At 38.4% G+C, this 22012-nt stretch overlaps 1 protein-coding gene across 9 annotated transcripts in view; it reads left to right on the top strand.

Moving 5' to 3' along the window:
• The window catches only part of GALNT18 (polypeptide N-acetylgalactosaminyltransferase 18), a 342335-nt gene that overhangs the window by 274326 nt on the left and 45997 nt on the right, over positions 1-22012 (top strand). For all 9 annotated transcript variants that reach the window (XM_075094838.1, XM_075094835.1, XM_075094837.1 and 6 more), the window contains exons 8-10: positions 8583-8768; positions 14174-14311; positions 18375-18470. In XM_075094838.1, the coding sequence (XP_074950939.1) occupies positions 8583-8768; positions 14174-14311; positions 18375-18470 (420 nt within the window). The remainder of the gene's footprint in view (positions 1-8582; positions 8769-14173; positions 14312-18374; positions 18471-22012) is intronic.

Raw genomic sequence — 22012 nt, 5'->3', positions numbered from 1 at the left:
GTTTGCTGATGATACCAAACTGGGAGGTGCTGTTGACTCTCTTGAAGGACAAGTTACCTTGCAGAAGGATCTAGATAGATTGGAGCATTGGGCAATGATTAATGGGGTGAAATTTAACAAGTCCAAATGCCGGATTCTGCAGCTGGGATGGAATAATGCCAAGCACAAATATAAGTTGGTAGAGGAGTGGCTGGAGAGCAGCCCTGCAGAAAGGGATCTGGGGGTGCTGGTCACCAGCAGGCTCAGTATGAGTCAGCGGGTGCCCTGGTGGCCAAGAGGGCAAACCGTGTCCTGGGGTGCATCAAACACAGCATAACCAGCTGGTCAAAAGAGGTGATTATCCTGCTGTATTCAGTGCTGGTGCAGTCTCACCTTGCGTACTGTGTGCAGTTCTGGGCCCCACAGTTTAAGAAGCATGTTAAGGTTGTTGAATGCATCCAGAGGAGGGCAACAAAGCTGGTGGAAGGGCTGGGAGGAATGTCCTGTGGGGAGTGGCTAAGGACTTGCTCTCTACAGCTTCCTGAGGAGGGGACGTGGAGAGAGAGGTGCTGATCTCTTCTCCCTGGTATCCAGTGATATGAAGCGTGGGAATGGCTCAAAGCTGTGCCAGGGGAGGTTTAGACTGGGCATGAGGAAGCATTTCCTTACCGAGAGGGTGGTCAAACAGTGGAACAGGCTTCCTAGAGAGGTGGTTGATGCCCCAAACCTGTCAGTGTTTAAGAGGCATTTGGACAATGGCCTTAATAACGTGCTTGAACTTTTGGTCAGCCCTGAGTTGGTCAGGCATTTGGGCTAGATGATCGTGGTAGGTCCCTTCCAACTGAAAACTGTTCCATTCCATTCCATTCTTAGCTTGGTATTCTGATACTGATCAAGTCTTGAGGATTAGTGCAAGATCAACAAGACTGATCAAGCTAAGTACAGCTGTGGTAAGGGACAGAAATGTAAAAACATAAAAGACAGGCAGTGCCATAAGTTGCTCCATGAATACTAAAGAAGTGGTGATACGGTTATTCAGTTTGCTGCTTTTTTGCCTTTTAAGATGGAAAGTTATTTCTTTTGCTTCCTGTTCATGACTTAAAGTTGGCAATAAAGTGATTTATGTGTCAGTTATTTGCTGTGCCTAGCAATGAGATAGACACGTTTAAAAAGAACTGAATGAAGCCATATGCCGTCAGTGACCCTTGAAGCATGTTATCTCCTAGTAACACAAGGCATAGAGTAGTTCCTGCAATCGTAAACCAGCAACACAACATACATAGTTTAACAATGCACTGTAAAAGTTTCACAGCTCATGAAGATATGTGCAAAATTAATCCCCCCCCCCCAAAAAAAAACCAACCACAATTAAAAAAAATACATAATGAGGCGATTAGCTAAAAGAGGAAGAAAACTACTGACAATTTAATATGGGGAGAATCTTTGCATGTATTACTTTTTCAATGAGAGTGTTTTATAAAGGCACAATTAATGTAAAATGAGGCCTATGAGGCAACTAATGATGACTTCAAAAGTGAGATTTAAGGGATAATTTACATTTCAAAAATTGAGAGCAGCTCTAGTTATGTTAAAGCCTTTTATTTCCTTTTAAAAAGTCTTTTAGATTGTGGGGCTGTGTTTTTGTAGGTTGCTTACAGTTTCACATTAAGATTTTCAGCTTGGTTATGGAAAAAAAGCTATTTTTGCACACAAATAGGTAAGTATGATGAGCTTGTCTGATGAAGAGACATAGAATAGTCTTCAAAAACCTCACAGGGCTCAGTAAAACAGATAAAGTAATTTTAAAAATCCCTCCCTTTGGTCTTTGATTTCTCTCTGTTCTTAGCTGTGACAATAGGCAGTCACCTCTTGAAATTAAGTTACACCCTCATTTCCCACTCTGCAGGGGTACATGCCGATGATGAGATTCTCTTTTCCAGCCCATTCAGCATCTAGAAACAGGGAGTAATCCAGAATCATACCTTCAGTAAGCAGTGTATTTTCTTTCTCTTCCTGTCCTCCTATATTCTGATTTTTCTCATCCTGAGTTTATGTGACTCAGGCCAGGGTTCTGTGTTTAATTCTACTGTTTGGGCAGGCTTCTTCAATGAGAGGAAGCTGTTTGAGACCAGTGGAATAAGCAAAGCTGTGCATGGTTTCTTGCTAAATTTGGGAAGTTACCCAAATTCATCAGTATTTATTGTCACTACTGCAGTTATTTTGTGAAGATTATCTGACTTCAGTGGAGATATGACCTAAATACAGATTAACGTATTTCATCCAGTGAGTATAGTTTCTGGGTTTACAGAGACAGGTACCCACGTGTACCTGACAGTCCAGAAACTTTCAGGGTGCAATTCAAAACCCACTGGTTGCTGCTGGAAACATGAACGTTGATTTCTGTGATCTTTGTATCTGACCATTCTCCCTGTCCCTTTTGCAGTCACCTGTCAAGATACCAAAATTAAAAAGCAGACCCAAAATGATCAGAGACTTAGCTCATGGTATTGAGTAAAAATAGTTTATTCATATTTGCCTGTAAAGCACCAAGCTCATTATTGGTTATCAATAAATTATTATTAGTACTGACAAACATTAGCAAGATTCGCAAATATTTTTTGCATTAAATTGCTCCCCAAAATATATTTAAAGATATTGGTGACTATTTGTTTGCATCCAGAGTAGTAATTAATTCACACTGACTTTTTTTTTTAAAAATCTTCAGGGCATCTTTAATGAGTTCTTCTAATTTTTTCATTTTCAGACTTCACAGAAGCTAGAAATTGCTTCAGATATTTGAGATATCACTTAATTATTAAAAAGTTTTGTTTGCAGTCCAAGTGAAATGGTAGTTTCAAACAAGGTCATGTCAGTTCTTGGAGAAACTGCATGGTATGTGTAAATTTAATGAATGCAGTACATGCTCGTAAACAGCTCAGCACCATGTAGGGTTTATTTTTTTATTAGATTAAGGTTCCACAACATGGAAAGAACACTCAGTGATTAAAGAGATAAAAAGAAACACTTCTAATGAAGAAGTGTTATTTTATAATAAAGTATAAAATAAATATTCAAGAGAGGGATCAGCTTCAGAATTGTAATTGTTTTGATTAAATATGCAAATTCAAATATGTTTAAATGCGATTGAAAAGGATTTACTAAAGGATGTGGATTTAAAGATAAAACTAAATAGAAATAAAACTAAATAGACCCTTTGTCTACTGAAATAGATTTTCCAGATGTGAATGGAATTTGCTCTAAAAAAACTATGACCAGATTGATGTAGACGTTTATAAGGATGTGTGAGTCACCCCTCTTTGCTGCACACCGAAGGCTGTGCAAATGCTGTCACTGCTGCCCTCGTTGTGGTAGGAATGTGTGAGGGTTGATAGCATAGCAGTATTAGGTCTTACGTCTTTGCAAAATGCCTAAGGAAGGCATTTGGTGCATTGGTGCTTTTGTAGCTGCCCCACTTGTGCCATCCCACTGGACTGCCCAGTACTTTGGTCCTTTCCTCGTTTACCAGAGTGGAAGTTGCATCTGATCTGTTGTGCCACCACCTGTGTTCTCACTGCAGTTTTACATGTCCTCTGCTTTCCTGGACCTTCCAATATGAAGAACATGTTTTCTATCTGCTCTGTGGAGCTAATTGAACCTTGGTGAACATATATTCACATAGAAGTAGGGCCACAATTATAGCGTACGTGCAAATGTACCTTCAGTAAATTAACAGTAAGAAGTGCTTAAAGCTTGGACAAATGCCCTATATAAGTCATACAACTGAAGATTTAAACGAGAAAAAGATGCCCTCCACCCTTTTTTTTTTTTTCCAGGTAGATTCTCTATATTCATTTGATGTTCCTACCATCTCTCACTTGTTTTGCTTAGTTTAGGTCATAGGCTTTGCTTAGGCTTTCAGCTTTGTAAATGTCAGAAGTTGCCTTGGCACTACTACTGTCCCTTTACAGCTTGAATTTTCTTATGGAATATTACTACCTTTTACTAGTGATGAAGGAACCCTTTCAAAAGGAGGAAGTCCTCTAAGCCCTTCTTGGGCTATGCCAAATATATGAACCTCCTCAGTAAATTCAGGAATAAAGAGCCCTTTTAAGGTACTCTTGGAAGGGAGCACAGACAACACACCGAAGTGGATTCAGAGAGCTCTTTGGAACAGAAACTCCAGTTGGTGTGTTCTTTTAGTAAAAGACGGTTTTTGCAAAGTGAAGCAGCAGGACCAGAACGTCAAGAAATTCCTCCAAAGAAAAGCAAACTTTCTGCATTGCTGGGGCTCAAGCAATCATATTAAGTACTCCTAAAGATACACAGTCCCTCAGACTTGAAGGCTTTCTAAGGTCTTTGCCTTAAAGCAAAGCCTGAGACCCAATGGTACAGTTTTCCAATTGATGCTTTTACAGAATGAAATGTGAATTACTATTCATTGTATCGTAATGATGGAAGCATATGTTGTAATTGACAAGTGTATATGTATGTTTAGGGATTAGGCAGGAAATTGAGACTATTGCTAGCAACTTCCACCTCTTGCTACAATAAAACCATCTTCATGGGCAACAGGAAAAGGTGCTATATTTCCTTTTAACCGTAGTTTAGAAAATTCACCAAGTTTCTTCCTTGCAATTTGTACGAGTGGGTTTCTCATTAAGTATTATTGATTGCAGCGACAGTATGCTCAGAGATATAATATTTTAGTTCAAACCATTCTATGTGGTTAAAAAAAAAGTCTTTGAAGCTCTTTTAGCTCTAGACGTCCTACTAAAGTCATGGGTGATGATTTGGAAAAGCTTCACTGGTTTTGAAACCTTTGTATTTATGTATAGCCATCACATAAAATAACACTGCTGGAGAACTAGAAAGGTGCTATTCAGTGTGGATGAAACCTGAATAAAGATTACTATTGACAGCAAAAAATAGCTGTGAGGTTCACAGGGGAAACATGAAGTTGTGAGGAACTGACCCCTCAGTTTCTATTCCTATTTCTTAACTATAAAGGCAATCTCTTGTTTACAGGACTTTTATTAGATAAAGAACAGACCACTAAAAGGTTTCACAATTTCCCTCTAAGCTCAGTCTTTAAGAAAATACACTTTTAAATATTAAAATAGTAACTAAAAAACCCTAAAAATTGTCTTTGACCAAAAGGTTCTGGTTCAGAGTAATTAATGAGCCTTTCCTATGCACTTTTGATGTGAGATTTATACCTTTTCAAGATGTCTATCCGCAGTGGCTCCAGCACAATGGTTTGAGTACCATGGATTTGTTTACATAAGTAAAGGAGATGGGGTGAGCGAGGAGTGCTCAGATTCAAGTGGACAATTGGTCTAAGGAAAAAAAGAAAGAATGGATGGGTGTTCTTGACCTAGCTGCAAGAAATTCCCTTATTTCAAACATAATCAGGGAAGTATGAAAAAAACCTAACACTTTCTGTTGCAGTCAGCTAATTGGGTTATGTTGTTTAGTATTCATATATCCTGTTCACTGTAGGATTTAATATTTAGTGTATGACTAGCAAAGCCCTTAATTCTTTGGATGCAGATTTTGCTTGTGTTTGGGGGAGTTGGGAATCCAGAATCCCTTGAGATTCCAGGAGAGTTTCATGCCGTTTGAAAAATCCCACTTTAATACCTCCCTACATTTTATTTCTTTGGAACTGGTCTCTCCCTAACTGCAATGAAATGTTTGGAGAAAAGCACTTTCTTACCATTCTGTAATCCCATGGACAAAGAACACTTGTGCGAGGGAAAGGTACTATGGCTTGTTATAGATGTGACCATCTGAGCAAACCAGGATTGTGCTTTCTGTCCTTATAAAGTTTTGCATCTGCTTTCACTCTGTGAGGGCACTGCAAGGGTTTGTAGCCATCATCTAGGGTAGTGCTATTTGTTTAGTGCTGTAACTTCAAGCTCTGCACACACTGTAACTTATGATTCCCATACCTTCAGATCACATATGCTTCTCATGCCTTCCTCTTTAAAAATTCATTAATTAAAGGACTTCTATTAATCTTGATATATGGAAACTATTAGCATATAACTCTAGTCCAGTTTTGCTGCACGCTAATCACATTTTCATGGTTGCAGGAGATTTTTCCTTTGAAATAAGAGGATTCATTTTTGAAGCTGTTTAATACAACCCACTTGCATCTGTATTGACAGCTCCTTCATAGCGTTAGGTTTTTAAATGAATCCGTGGTTCTTGCAGAATAATTAATTAGTTTTTGGAAATAGAACAAAGACTGACAGTGTCTGAGAGAAAGGAGTGGCCACCAGATTTGATTAATTGGTGTTTATTCAGGTAGCAGGTAACTCTTATTTACAGACTATATTAAAGACTTTGTCATCTCAGGATGTTTTTTGAAAACACATATGACTTCATTATAAAGTCAAATTAGATGTTACTGATTACTGATGCAGTACTAAAATTATAGATGAGTCCGCTCTTCAAATTTTCAGATCCTAGAAATTTACTTGGAAATTTAGCTTATTATAGACAGTGGATTTTTGGCTCAGCTTGCTGTTGAGATGGCATTCAGACCTAACTCTGAAAGTCCCACAAAGATTTGGTGTTCACATGTTGGACTTGGATCGAGGCCACCCCTAGTTAAAATGAGCAAAGGCTAGGCGGTGGAGGCAGTGCATGCGATATGTGAATTGTCTTGTCCTAAGCTAAGTTATGATCATCTCTACATCTTCCTTGTCTTTTATGATACTAATTTGAACAGTGTACAGTGAGTAACTCTGTAACAATTTATAGTTGGATATCAATGCTGTACTAAGAAATAGCTTGGATTGAAAGCAGGCCTTGTGTGAGCAAAGCCTGATGATACGTCACGTTTAATCTTTATGTAGCTGAACCATTTAGAATTAAATGTTTGACAAACTGTTATTTTTATTAGATTGTTAAACTGGATTGCCCACTTTATATGATATTTAGAAAGGCAGGACACAAATGCTGTTTCCAGATTATTTATTCTTGTGCCAGGTCAATTGCCCATTTATTTTTAAATATTTATGATCATCTCAGTTTTGCCCTCATGTTGGTAATGGTTATGTTTATTTACTCTTACGGTTTTCCAAGTTCTGGACACAGACGCATGCTGAAGTCTTTTCAGCTTCCTTCTTGACTATACAGTAGGTTCATGAGATAGCTCATCTTCCAGAGAGCTCTGAAAACCAAGGCTCTATCTCTTCTCCCAGCATATGCTGAATGCAATTAGGCACCAGTTCAGAAAAGGCTTTGTAAACATTCTGAATCCATGCCACATTTGCTGGTCTCAGGAGCTGCCAAATGCTGTATTCAAGCCAGATGTCTAAATATATAAAATGAATGACTGAACAGTGTCTCCTTAGTGTACAGCATATGCCTATAGGATGAACAGACCTGAGGGGTCTGACATCAGCTCCAGAACAGGATGTTCTGCCAACCCACATCCCTGGCCACTAGGAGGGAGACCTGAACATACTGGCTCCTGGATGAGCTGTATGAGGAATGAGCACCCTTGCTCTCATTTTTTTTTGCTCTCTTGGTATGGGATACCAGGCCTCAGGAGTCTCTGCTAGCAGTATCGTAAGGCAAACTGTCACTTCTGAGTGAGTACACCTGCCTCTGGGACACTGAGGTACTTGTTTAGCAGGATCAAACAGTTTGAGTACATCTGGGTTTTCACCTGAGCAGCATCCACTCAACCGTTATGAATGGGTTGCCTTGATCTTGTTAGAAAGTTTACATAATATAAGACACACAGAAAAAGAGCTTCTGTGTAATATAATCCAAGTACTTCACTGACTGTTAAGGCTGCCAAAGTGGTTTTCTCTTTTACTGAAAGCAGAAAGAGAGAAAATCAGAAATGAATGCAATACTTACAATTAACATTATGAACATTAGCTCAGCTGCAGTAGTGGGCAAAAATGAAACACACTTGGACAGGTACAGTAACCTACATTATAAATGTATTATAATTTATAAAAGCAGTTTGTGTTGAAATTGTTCATAGAATATTTTCGCTAGGCAGTCTTTGTCATTCCTTCTCAAAAGAAAGTAACCTGATCCTTTCTGAGCTATGTTTAAACCAAAGCATAAGATGCATTTATATTCCTAGTCTTCCTAGAACATAAAGCCTAAGTGATCTTAAAAAGTTAATTGGCTTAGTTTCCCTTTCATGTAAGTCTGCCTAGTTCGAGATTCTGGATAGTGCGTGTATGCATTGAGATGGACTGTGCACAATATTAGAGAAATGCCTGCAAGACATTAAAACTTGAATCCAGTTGCTATTGTTTTGGATGCCCTGTAAATAAGTTTATTAATGATCTTGAGAATAGCTAAATTGATCCAGAAAGATTGTGATGAGAGGCTACTGGTAATGTAATAATTCTGTAGTAAGTTTAAGTAGTTTAAGTAGTAGTAAAAATTCATGGTAAGGCAAGGTAATAACTCTCTCCTCCCACAACTGTCTGCAAAAAACCTCTGTATAGTCAAATAAGTCTTGAGTAGTAACAATGTCAAGCATAGAAATAAAATAATTTCAATTTACTAAAGGACAACAGTGGTGTAGGGAGCTCTCACTGGCAGAATGTCTTTTTTCCTCCTAGGTGTGGCAGTGTGGAGGAAGTGTTGAGGTTCTGCCTTGTTCTAGGATCGCCCACATTGAAAGAGCACATAAACCATACACAGAAGATCTAACTGCTCATGTCCGGAGAAATGCATTAAGGGTGGCTGAAGTCTGGATGGATGAATTTAAGAGCCATGTTTATATGGCATGGAACATACCCCAGGAGGTGAGTCACAAAGACCGGTGTTTGCAAGCTTTGGCTTTAGATCCTTTTGGGTTTGGTACCTATTCTGGATTTTGATTTTTCTGCTAGGATTTTGTTATTTGTATGCATGTATGTATATAATTATGTCTTATATTTAGGCATAAGATATGCTTAGACATAACACACATATTTAAAAATACATATGTAGCTGTGTCTTACTCTAGAGCAATTTGTCTTCAGGTTTCTTAAAAATTAATTTATTGTCAAGTTCATCATCCTCACTTCAAGGAGATTTTAATCTAATAGCTGCAGAAATGTGGAAAAAAGAAGCATCGTATCTATATTACACATCTTATTTTGAATTTGAGTCACTTATTTACCATCACAGAGAGCTATAATTCTGCCAGATTTGTGAGGGGAGTTCTTCCAAGGGGCAAGGGTTGTTAACATCCATCCATTCAAGTGTGGGTGTATCGCTCTTGAGCAATTTCATATCCAGAGTAAGGGTGGCTGGTGGATGTCGTGATATATTGCAGAACTAGCTGCAAGTCCCTTCTGGCCTGCTTGTCCTGACTTCTCCATAGATGAGCAATGGATTGTCCATTGTATTGAAAAGATAACGTATTGAAAAGATAGCTAGCCTGAGGGTTCAGTTTGACATTTTATTTTAGTTGTTCTTCATTTCTGTAGTCAATGGTATTTAATCTATGAACTGTTAAGAGCTATGGGGCTCTGAGAAAGGTGGCTGTACCTATTCTGGAAAATATTCAGGATCCATGTAGAATAGGTTGTTTCCACCTAGAAGTTGGAAACCATGGCTGTAGTTGTATTTGAGGTTTAGGTTACAATGTGCAGTTCTCATAATTACAGCAAAAGTAAATATTATAGACTTAATAAATTAACTTGGGCAATTTATTTTTACTTTAAAAAAATCTCTGCAAAATCTGAGTGATTTTGCAACTGTTAGGGAAACTGGTTTTGCTGTGATTTCTCGTTTGAGAATAAAATGCTGTACATCTCCTCCTTTAGTTTAATATGGAAAAAAGGTTAGAAACCAAAAACCAGCTAGATATATGAATGCCGATGTTGATTCAGCTGCTTTCAATAGTTTCATTCATCTCTCATCGTTAAAACTAGATAATTTTGGCAAAGTGGGGAAGTCATTGTCCTATTTTCAGGTTGCAGAATCAGCCACATAATGTACCATGAAAGCACCAGGAAAAAAGTCCTGTATGATCTGGTATAGGGAAAGGACCTTTCTGGAAATTAGTCCCATGTTCACAGAATCCTATACCCTTTAAGTGTCTCTGTTTTGAGTAGTCACACAGCAGTGCATACAAGAATAGAGACATTACTGGAAGATAGGGTTACTTATTTTACAGTTTCAATGAATCTTATTTGTGATTAACCTGATAGATTTAAATTTCGGTTTCTAATTTTTATTGTTATTTTCCTGAAAATTGGTTGATCTTCATTCATGGACCCAGTTTCAATTTTTGGCTTGCAAACATAGCATTAATGCAAAACTTAGAAATTCCTTTTGCTAGCCAGGATATATGGTATTATATACGTATTTACATAATATTTATCCAGATATGATGGTGGTGGTGCTTAATCTTGTGCAAAGTTGAGATTTGAATGCAATTTGGAAATCAAATTCATAAAGACTACAAAGATAAGTGTTAAATATCCATTAAACAAGTAATAATTACACAGTCTTGACTGTGCTGATAGATCAGAAAAAAATAAGCCTGTTATAATAAATTTTAAAACTCATTTATTAAACAAAGGAAACAAATAGATCTTATTAACCAAAGGAAAAATAAATGCAGTTGTGGATTTAACTGATTTTTTCAGGTCACAGTGTGTATCAAGGTGTTTGTACATTAGATCTTGTACTGCCAAAACTGATTTTGTTTATAGTTTTGAAGAGGAATGGCAAGTCTTCTTACCACTTCAATCTCCAGTCATTTTCTCACCACGAATGTACTAATCATTGCACTGAACTGTTTGAATAAATTGCAATGCAGATTATATTCTCTCTTCATCTTCACAAAGGCTACTGCTGTCAAACCGTAGTGCAGACTTAAAAGCTGGAAATGGCAAGCACTAAATCAGCTTTTAATAGCGGTAGCCTCTTCTGCAAAGTAATGAGATGCCTGTGTTGTAGGGAGAAATTTATTGCTATGTGTATGTACAGAACCTGTAGCACAAAGACCCTTCATTTGTATTTCTCACTGCTGTAGCAGACCAAATAAACACACACATGCTCCCACATACTTATTTAAAATATACTGGGAAACAGCTTAGTTTTCACAGTTGTAACAGGGCTCTACAGCCTGAATCTACTCATTACCTAGTAATTGCTACAGGATATTCAGAGACAGTATGGCACCTTTGTGGCCATCAAAAGGTTTTCCTGTCAGATGGGGTCTGTGACTCAGAGCTGGGTACGTTCAAGTGTTGCTCACCCAGCTTCCATCTTTTGCCATTTGGAAAATAGGGAAGGACTTAGAAGGGTGTTGGGGCTCTGTTTTGTTCTGACAGCCTGATGTGCTCAAGTATCCCAGATCAGTTGTGTAATGTGAAGCCGTTCTAAGCATCTTTGTGCCCATTGTGTGAGGCCTGGTGCCAAGAATCAATGGAAGAGCTCCAAAGACCCGAGACTTCCTTTTGCTTTCCCATGCTAAACTTTGTGAGTACTGAACTGATTGTAGAACAGTAGGAAACAAGTAAATGTTTAAGGAAGGCTTCTGGCCTTTTAAGAGAAAGAGGAAAATACAACACAAAATTAAACTCCCAAGCACTGTAATTGAATCAGTCAATATCAAGAAAACCTACATCGTTAGTGGAAGTCCTCCTTTTGATACATCAAAAGGTTAGGAGCAATGCAGTCTCAGGTTGGTATAGAAACATCAGTAGAAAGAGGGAGTATTCAGTGTAAAGAAGTAACCTAAAAAAGAACTTAAAGCTTGTGGGACACTTGTAAAACAGACTTCCAGTAGGAAGGGGGCAAAGAGATGATGGATGAGAAAGGCTAGAGATTAATTAGGTCAAATTTAGATATCAGACTGGGTGGCAATATTTCCATTTCATCTTTCTTACCTCAAGATTAATTTAAAGGTGAAATACCAGAGAGGGAGAATTTTCAAATCAAGCCTAGCTTCAGCTTAGGCAAAAAGATGTCGAGACATCATTGTGAGACACATGCAGAGAGGACAGACAGATAGCATGTCCAAATACTGTTACACAAGTGGGTAACTACAGGAGTAATTCTCTATCTGGAACCTGATGAAATAGTGCATTGGTAATGGACTGTGTAGGTAATAGAAATGTATTCAGTTATAACAGTTGGGACTTTCATGAAATATGTTATTCCAAAATGTTAACCACAGGACCTCTTTTTTCCATGGAAGAATTCCCAGATCTCTGAGAAGCCCCATAGTCAGATTTTTCCAAAGGTTTTAGTCTTTGAGGGCTAATGATAATACAAAGGAGTTTGGCAGTGTGCTGTGACTGCCCTCTTGGTATCTCTGTGGGTGGCTCTGAAGTACTGAGGGCTTCAAATGGGGATCTCTGATACCATGGTGACTTCTGCATTGTAACCACTTAGATAAATAGATCCAGAAAAGCACTTAAAACCCAAAGGAAAGATTTTTCAAGTCCCAGAAGCAAGAGCTGTGCTCTTCATGTGTCCTCCCCTATGTTTTTGGTTTGTTTTTTTCGTTTTTTCCTCCCATCATATTCTCAGCTTTTGGGAACACACTGAGTTGTTACTGGTGCTAAAGCCAGTGTGTTACATGTGAGCTATTTTCCTTCTCCAGCTGCGTGGTAGGATGCAATTACTGAGGGCCCAGATGCTCTTTCTTACCTTATACAATAAAATGTGGGGAAAAAAACATTGGTGCCTGCAGGGTTGCATGAGAAAGGAGTTAGGATGTGCTGGACCAGTGTAATATCTGATCCCAGGAAGCCTTGTTAGTGATGGAGGTTGAATGTCTGTGTGCTAGCCTCCTCCTTCTCCTTCACAGAAGTGGTAGGTACCCTGGCAAGCACAAGTGCAACCAGAGCAGTGCATAAGCAGGATTTGTCCATGGGATCAGTTGGTTGTCTTACAGCACCCTACAGCATGTTCCTCTATCTAGTCACTTGCTAGAAAACTGAGGAAAAACTGATTGCTTAAGGAGTAGCTCCACATAAAGTTTTATGAATGATGTAGGCTTTGAGGGGTGGGGAGTCATAATTTTTAAGGATTAACTTGAGTTATGCTTGTTTATGCCAGACCTCAGTTTCCTACTTTTTAGTATACTTCACTAATGTGGAAGTCAACTTCACTTTAATCAGAAAAAGCTTCAATAGTAATACTTGTTCCAGATTAACATTAATTCAGTGCTTTGGGATGCAAGGAGTGTCGTCGCTTCAGCAGCTCAGAAACCTAGATACTTATAAAGATAGCTTTTTGATGTGCAACTAAGAAAATTCAATGCTTCCAATGTTATTTTGAAATCATATCTGGTGGCTGACAAAATCTTTGGGGCGTTTATGGCCCAGTAAATGCTGTTGTTTAAGTAGGTAGATTATAGGATTTCCTTATGAAAATTTATTTATCCTGCATTTTGTTCTGAGGCAGAAGAGGTAGAGCACAGTGTGGAGCAAAATGTCTCGTTTTACTTCCTGTCAAATAGCAGCCATGGATTTGCACTTAGATCCCTCTCTAAAAATGTCCGCTGCATGATTTTAAAGTAATAAATTATTGATTTTTATGTACAGGAACTTTACGAAACTCACACTTTATGATCTGCCCTTATGATAAGTAGAAATTGGGTTTAGCCAGAAATGTAAAGGAGAATAAAAAATAGGGGAGAGAATATTCTGCAATTGCATTTAAGAAAAATAGCAACTTCTCTTCTTACATTACAAGAGAAATCTAATAAGTGATATTTCAGAAAGGTGAGCAGAGCTTCTGCTCTTTGCAGTGAAGCAGTAAACCCTGACTTCAGAAATGTTCAGAAAGTGTCATATACTAATGATTAGGCTGCAGTGGGGTGCCAGCAATAAGGTTGTTTCTAGGGCAACTTGCTACTTCCTGCCAATTACTTTTGCGTTTGGAAGGGCCAGAAAATTAGAGAACAACAGTGATACTCATTGGAAGCTAGATCTAAAACCCACTAAAGTTGTCTACAGGAGTGGTCCCATTGACCAAAGTGGACTTTGAAAGAGACCCTGACATGGTGACCTGTAATCACATTTAATTGGGGCACTCATGGAGTGTGTGGGGGTAACAGACTCGCTTCGCAACCAGAAGCTGCTAATTGTCATAGGTCATAATCACCTTGGCAGTGAGGGAGACTCTGGATGATTAGTTTACATGGAAGTGTATCACTGATGTCTATTCTGCTTTTTTCTGTCCTTTGTTTTATGTGCAGGACTCCGGAATTGATATTGGTGATATTTCTGAGAGGAAGGCCCTGAGGAAAAAGCTCCAGTGCAAGACCTTTAGATGGTATCTTGTCAGTGTGTATCCAGAAATGAGAATGTATTCAGATACTGTCGCCTATGGGGTGGTAAGGATCTTGTTTACATTTCCCATTCTAAAAACGTGAGGGAGAAAGGTGTAATAGTGGAAGTAATTAATGAAGACAATGCCTGGCTGTAAGTAGAAGAATCAGATAAAATTGGAGTCACAAATTAAGTAATTTGTTAGACTAGTTAGTTGACAGAGACAGCTGCTCTGCTGTAGTTTATGTTGAGGTGTTCTGGAAGTTATTGCCCTCCCTGATTTTTTGTTTGTTTCATGGCTTGCATTCTACTCAGAGATACTTGAGGCATGATTTTTTAGACATCTTGGAGCTGTCAGTTGGAAGGTTTGTGGCAGCAGGTGAATTAAGAAAATAGGCTCAGTATTTCACCTGCAAGCTTCTTAATATTGTAGCCAGATCTTAATTTAGAACCTCAAATGCCTGTATTTTGGGATCGTCATCATCTATTGTCTTGTTCCACATGACAGACAACAACAGAGAACACCCTTGTCTATGTTGAAATCACACTGGAGTTGTACTGTGCTAATTAAGGCAGAGACAATTCTTGCCCCTAGAAATATGGCAATCTAAACAGAGAGGGCAGGTGTGCATGACATAGAAGATGAGAATAGTAAGTTAATATGTGCCCATAGTAAGCTAGTAGAGCTAGGACATCCTTTTCACATACTCTATCAATGTCATATTCACAAAAGTTGATTCATGTGAATTAAATTTGCCTTTTTGCATGTGAGTGCCAATTAGTAAACACACGAGTAAGAGCAGATCATGCAAGTGAAAGATTTGGTTTGAGACCTTCCTTCTCAAAAAGAACTCAGAGTTGTGCAGCTTGCCAGTGTAGCTCTGAGAAGACCCTTGAGGGTGCCATAAAGCAGCTGCTCTGTTTTTGGCAAATGTAGTGATTGTATGGCCCATAAAGTCCCATGACCCCTTTCTTGATCTATTAAAATTATCGTGCTGTCTTTCCATACAATCAAAGAAGAATGAAAACACTTCCAACAAAGATTTAGGTCATTGTTAAATGCATGAGATAATGGTTACCTTCCAAAATAGTTCAGAAAAATGCCAAAATCAAACCTGTGTGCAAGGAAAGGAGCCTCTTCCATAGACTGTGTGGAATTGCCCTTAGCAATGCCATGACCTAATCAGGTACAGAGTTTCCTGAGGAGAAGAAAGCATAGCAGCTAATACGTGCATGGTTCTCCTTGTAAGTACCTCTGGTTAAAAAATCTTTGGTTGCAGGTAGAAGTGGTACAAAGTGGACAAAAAAGAGGAAGGCCAGTGGAATAGCTAAGGTACCTGTTGCGTAGTCTCGGGATTTACTCTGCAACCATGTAAGTCAAAACAAAAATCAGTGAACAGGCACCCTATGATTTTATATTCTGCTGAGACTTTTTCATCAGTCTTTGAAGGTTCCTTGCTGGCAATATACAAACCAAAAGGAATCGGAAGAGTTTGTCACAGAAATACTGAACCCACTGGTCAGCAGAACGTGCGTATTTAAGTGCTGCATAATAACACACATGATGCAGTCTTCTGTCTGCAGTATAAGAATAGCCTCATCAGCTAAGAAAGATGCGAGGAGTAGGCCTTATTTCATTATTTGTAGTATCACAAAAGAAATAGTGGACAGCTGTGGCAATGTATCTGTGCAGGTAAAGGGGAAGTGTTTTATGAAATACAGAGCCTACTGTTTTATGAAATACTGTTGTATGAAACAAAAAGATAAAGTGCCCCAATCTTTTTAATAAAATAATTGCTTGGATCTCTAATCTTCCTTCATATCTGCCTTCCTGTTCACTTGCATGTCTTATAATGGAGAAAAGTGTGATATTTCAAAGCCAGTCAGCTGCTTGCTGATTCTCTAAGTGCTTCTATTCATCAACTGTCTTCATTTTTTTGTAGAAAATAGAGATATTGCTACTATAGTGTTATCATTAATTTAAAAAAATGCTAAGTAATTACAAAAGTTATCTGAATGGGGTTAGGGTTAGGATATAGGCATCTACGGTGCCACCGCGCATTTATTTCCTGAATCCTAAATTTCCTCCTGTTCTGTGAGAGTTAGGAAAATAGTTGTATCATTCATGTCTAGTTCCTGCCGTTGCATATAGTTAGGGTTGGTGGCAGAGTAAAGGTTTGGGAACCAATTTTCTGAATTCTGCAGTATCCTTAGAGTTAGGAGAAAGTTATATCAGTGGACTTAAAAGCTGATGTATTTAGTGTAGGGACTGGCTTCCTGAGTTCAGCTTGACATTTGAGATAATTTTGCAAATTCCAAATCTCAGTCATCTAGTTTACCTCTGTATTCTCTAAGGCTCTAAGTTGGAAAGGGAGCAAATGCAGTATTGGCTAATTATTTCCGTTTTTCAGCATGGGGATTGGCAACCTGGTTATATTTTGGGTTGCAATTAAGATTAAGTCTTGGAAGTCTAAAGCTGCGTTACCCAAGTTAATTGCTGGTTGCCACGAAGCCAGTAGATTTTTGGAAAGGGATGGTTCCTAAGAGTCTGAGCCTCACATTATTGGTTAATGGGCCACGGGCTTTTTGGTTTTTCTGTTTTCTGTAGGGATCATTTCTCTACAGATATTCTAAGCTAATTGTAGCGTTGGGATTGAGACATTAATTCTGAAGAGCTCATTTTATTTGTTTGTTTTCAAGGTTCGTAAGAAGAGGACTTGTGTTAAAAGCAATATAGTGTTTTGTCTCTCAGTAGCACCTGATCAGTGGGCAGCTGCTGCTAGGGTTAAGATCATGTTTCTTTTTAGAGCTTGGGACTCTAAAGTCTCTGTTTCTGTTTTACTGCTGTGTCAGCCCTCTCAGCTAAGTTACATGCTGATGTTGGTCAAGGCAGATTTTTTTGCTTCCTTTATTATGGGGATTGTTGTGGAGAAGGTTATAACATTAGGGCTAGGACAAGCATTGGCATCTGAGTTTGTGGAAGAGCTTTTGAAAAGCTGAAGGTAGTGATGGATTCAGGCATGAATTAATAAGGCTGATATTTATCATTGGTTTGGATATAGTGGTGGCTACATCTGTTACGATCAGAATTATGGTTGTGGTTACATTTGTGTCTAGGAAATACAGAGGTTTGAGAGGAAATTTTATTTCATTCTTAAGGCTTGCAGCTAAGAATAAGGCCAGTATTGATACCTAATACATATTTTCTCTTTAATGTTGAAATTTGTCCTGTCTATTATTGAATTATAGTTAGGTTTGGAGTTGGAAATCTTGTAGGGATGAGTTCATGGTTTTGATTTTATTCACCACCTGGCTTCAGTCTCTGGCTTGTCCACACCCCTTACATACTAGTTCACTTCTAGACTTCCTTTCTAAGCATCTCAATTTGTTTTCCTCAAAGGAGGTCCCTGTACGCAGCTGACAGGACTGCTTGGTTAATCGCAGATGGTTGCAAAGCACATCACCTCTTCACTCCCTCCATCAGACAATTCTCTCATGTTCTCTGAACTGATGTTATACCACTGAAAACCTTTATATGTGCCCCTGAGTATGCAATCCACATCTTTGGCTTCACACTCTAAAAAGACCTTCCAGCTATTTGTGCTCATTAATTTAGCACGTCGCTTTCAGAAAATTCTGTCTCAGCATTGCACAGGTAATATATAGGGCTTTGTGATGAACCGGGCCAAGTATTTTGCAATCTGTTCATAGCTAGATTGCTGTGCGTGGGTTAGCCTGGAATAATGCAAAGAAGAGCTAGTGCATACCAATTGGCCTGTAGTCTCTGTCAGCAGAAAGGGGTTTTTTTGAATTATTTCCAGAAGTCAGAAGACTCTCCTGAGTGATTCTGAAAAGCTGCTTAATTACACGGCTTTCCTCTATGTTTGAAATTCCATCCATACGGCTCAGGTAGCTACACTGTAAAAAAAATTGTCTCTGGTTTTTTAGTCTTCTTTATTTAGTCCAGGTGCTTTCTTTTCAATATCTGCATTGCAGAAAGTATTTTTAATTTTGCATATTTCCTTGCTCAACTACATATGGGTTTTTTTGCAAAGAAAAGAAGGTAATCACACCATCTTTTTATCATGGAAGGCTTGCTTGATTTCTTTTTCTTTCTGTTTATTTTAGCTGCAGAATTCCCTGAAAAGTGATTTGTGCCTTGATCAAGGGCCGGACACAGAGAATATACCAATCATGTATATCTGCCATGGAATGACACCACAGGTTAGTTTGTCTAATGATCTCCGATATTGCTGCTGCTTTTAGTAGACTGTGTAGGAGGATCCATCTTGTATCTGTCATCATTTTCCTGCAACAATATCTCTTTAAGCTGTTTAGTAGCTCTTTTATAGAAAGCTAGAACATTATTTCTCCCATAAATTGTGAATCACTGGTATATTAGCACTTCGACAATGAAGTTTGTTTATTCATTTTGAAAAAAAATTTAATCAATTTGAGAGTCAGCACTGACCCAGATTTGTTGATAAAAGCTTTAATTTCTCGTCTTTAACTGTGCCTGTCTTATGAATGACATTTAGAACATTTTACATACATACATATGTATACTTACAGTTAATTGATACATTATCTGAAGCAACAGCTTTTTTACTTGATATATTTACTGTCTCGTTTTCACAAATCTGAAGGGTACAGCCACCCCCTTCATACCATACAGCTGTGTCAAATTCCAAACCCTGTTCTTATCAAAGCCCTCTTTCCTGTTACTCCTGATACTCTAGTATGTGCCAAAGATGCAAATTACCAAAACCTTTCCCTTTTCTTACACAACAGCTGGATTTATTAACTTGACAAACAAGAGGGTTAAGACGTTGTGTCTCCCCAAGTGGCTAAGTATATGCACATAGGTGAAAGCATTTCTAGACAAATCTTGACAGTAAAAATAACATTACATGGTCTAGAACATGCTTGTCAAAGACAGATATGCAAATTATCTAACTCTAAAAAGTAACATAAGCAAAAATGACATAAAGGAAATGGATGCATTTGTGGGACTGATTGGAGAAACTGAAAAATCCCTCCAGTTTGAACAGGTTTTTTTCTCTGCCTGCCTTTTCTAATTGTTTTCTTAAAAGGACCCTATTATGCTCCACTTAAGTTATAGAATGTGGTTTTACCCATGGAATAGTCAGTTATGTGATTTGACTATACAGCAAATGAATCCTCCTAATATCTCAGAAATGAACACTGAGAAACAAAGGAAGTCTTGTCCTCTGTACCTGGGTCTCATAGCGAGCTAGAAACATGAGTTTGGTGAAATGCAGATATGATTCTGTACTTCCTTGCCAAGTTACACATGCTGTAACTGTGTTATGTGCTGGCTTGTTTCGCTGAGGGCCTTTAATATTGATCACCAGTGGCATCATGCTTGAGTAAATTATGAATGATGAAGACAAAAATATCTGAAAATCCCATCCATCAGACTGACTCACTGCATGGGTTGCGGTTCATTTGTCACAAAATTATGTGGTAACCACTGTTTGCCTCTAGGAGGTTTTTAAGCTAGTCCTCAGTGTTCGCTAAGGAACTGTGTAATTTACCCGTGAGCCAGAGCCATTATTCTTCATCTTCTGGGAGACCACCATAACTCTCTTCTGGCATATCATCTGTGATAACAACACACTACTGGCATAGTTGTAAATTCCAATTAGAAATTTTAATTATAGTTAAGAGACAGACGACAACAACAACAAAAGTCACTTCAGTTAGCACAGTGCATTATTCACCAGATCAAGAACTGCCTTTGAATATCAGCTGAAGTTCTGTATAGCTGGAGTTCTGAGATAGCAGCAAATAAATGATGGAAGAAAAAGAGTCAAGGGAAACTTTTCTTGACAAGATCCTGCTCTTCTCGTAATGACGTGTGCTCCTTCCCATTACTATGCATTTGATTTTGTAACTGATGATGTTAAAAACAACCCCAAAAAGGCCCATAGATGAGCAAGATCCCAGTAATGAGTGCAGCCATTTACGTTTCCTTTAGCATATTGGAAATGTTTGAATAAATATTCTTTTTAATCTTAGTGAACTTGCCAGTAACCACAAAAGATATTGGTGAGATGCTAATTTTATTCTAGTAATGGTGAAATGCTATATAAAGGGGATTATTTTGCCCACCTGGCCGTCCTTATCAAAATAGGCTGGTCAAAAGATTAGTCCCCTGATTCAGAACTGCTGTATGACTGAGGGGTTTAGTGATGCCATTCTTAGCTGTGGTGCAAAGTTTCAATGTTACAGCTATACCACTTACGGTTTTAGAGCTGCCACTATGGAGGGCTTTGCACAATTGCATCTAGATGTGCATTAATATATCTGGCTGCCAGGAACCATTCCCTCGTACACAGTTTAAGTTGCTGTTCTTAGTTGCTGCTATAGCCTCTTTTTTTTTTTTTTCAACTAACCTCTTTCAGAGCTTTTGGTTTTTCATCTTTTTGCATGGGAAATGGCTTAGATGAGGTGTTTGACATCAAGTAATAGTTTCAGAATTGTACGCACGGCTACTGTTTCCTTTTAGCATGTTTTATACAAGAAAGAAATCATTGAAGTCAACAGAAAGGAAACTGCATACCTGTCATTAAGAATCCATGCTCCATTTTTTTCAGACAGTATCGATATCATGTATGCCTTCATAATTAAAAGCAGTAGAAAACAGCAAGGAAATATCCTCAAATATTGCAATGAAATGATCAGAAATAATTTTGCCTGCAGTGCTTCAGTTTCATTTTAAAAAGACATCAGAATTAGTGATGGTAAGATTCTGTGATTCAGATTCCCCTCCATATGTCTACAGTAACTAATATGAGCATATTCATAGTTAATTCTTGCAAGTATCTTAGAAAGCTTTATAACTGTGTTTATTTTGTAGTACTGTTCTACAAATAGAGGAACTGATGCAAATCTTACATGTGGTTAAATAGTAGGATGGAATGGAAAACTGGAACATAATCTGTCTGTTTCCTTAGTCCTCTGATACTAATGAGAAAGATTTTCTCACAGCAGTGGATTTGGCTTGGCCTGAAAAGACAGAGGGCACTTGAAAAACTAGGATATGTGATTAGGTAGGTTTTGTACCCTCCTTCTCTCTTCAGAGGGTGCTTCCCGGGGTAGCTCTGTTTTGTCCTGGTCCCCAGGAGCTTGGACACTTCAGGAGTTATGATACCCACTGAGTAGAGCAACCTGCATGTTCAACCAGTAAAAAAAACAAAATAGGTGGCAATCCTGCAATGTGTTCTCATGAATTTAAGGGAAGAATTGCTATGAATTTAATAAGAATTATTTCATTATAAAATGTTGGCCAGATAAATACAGATTCTGTTGAGAACTTGTAAGTGGAGGCATCTGAACAGTGTAACTTTTCCAAGTTGCCCATTCTCCCTCGATTCTGCTGCTGGAGTGTATTGCTTCTGAAGCATCACATCCTTCCATTTCTGGCTTTAGTCACTGTCATTACTACTCCCATCTGTACAGCAACATACAGAATGTTGGTATAACTCCCCAGACTCGGCAGCAAGAGCATCTGCTGTTACTTCTCATAGCCACCATGAGTACCAGGCACCTATTAGAAGTGCATGAAGCAAGGCCAGAAGGTGATTTTAGTACCTTTGCTATGCTGATGGTCTGCCTTTTGGAAGGGGCCTTTAGTGTATGTCTTAACCTGTCATATCAAGCCTCTTCTGCTCTGCAGTGCTGCTGCTTCTTAGAACAGCTAAACAAAACTGACTTCTGCAACTATTAAAGGAGCTCACATA

Source organism: Phalacrocorax aristotelis, chromosome 5, assembly GCF_949628215.1.
Source record: "Phalacrocorax aristotelis chromosome 5, bGulAri2.1, whole genome shotgun sequence".
NCBI classification, from domain to species: Eukaryota; Metazoa; Chordata; class Aves; order Suliformes; family Phalacrocoracidae; genus Phalacrocorax; species Phalacrocorax aristotelis.
Note: the sequence above shows the minus strand (reverse complement) of the source record. Positions and strands in the feature narration are given on the sequence as shown.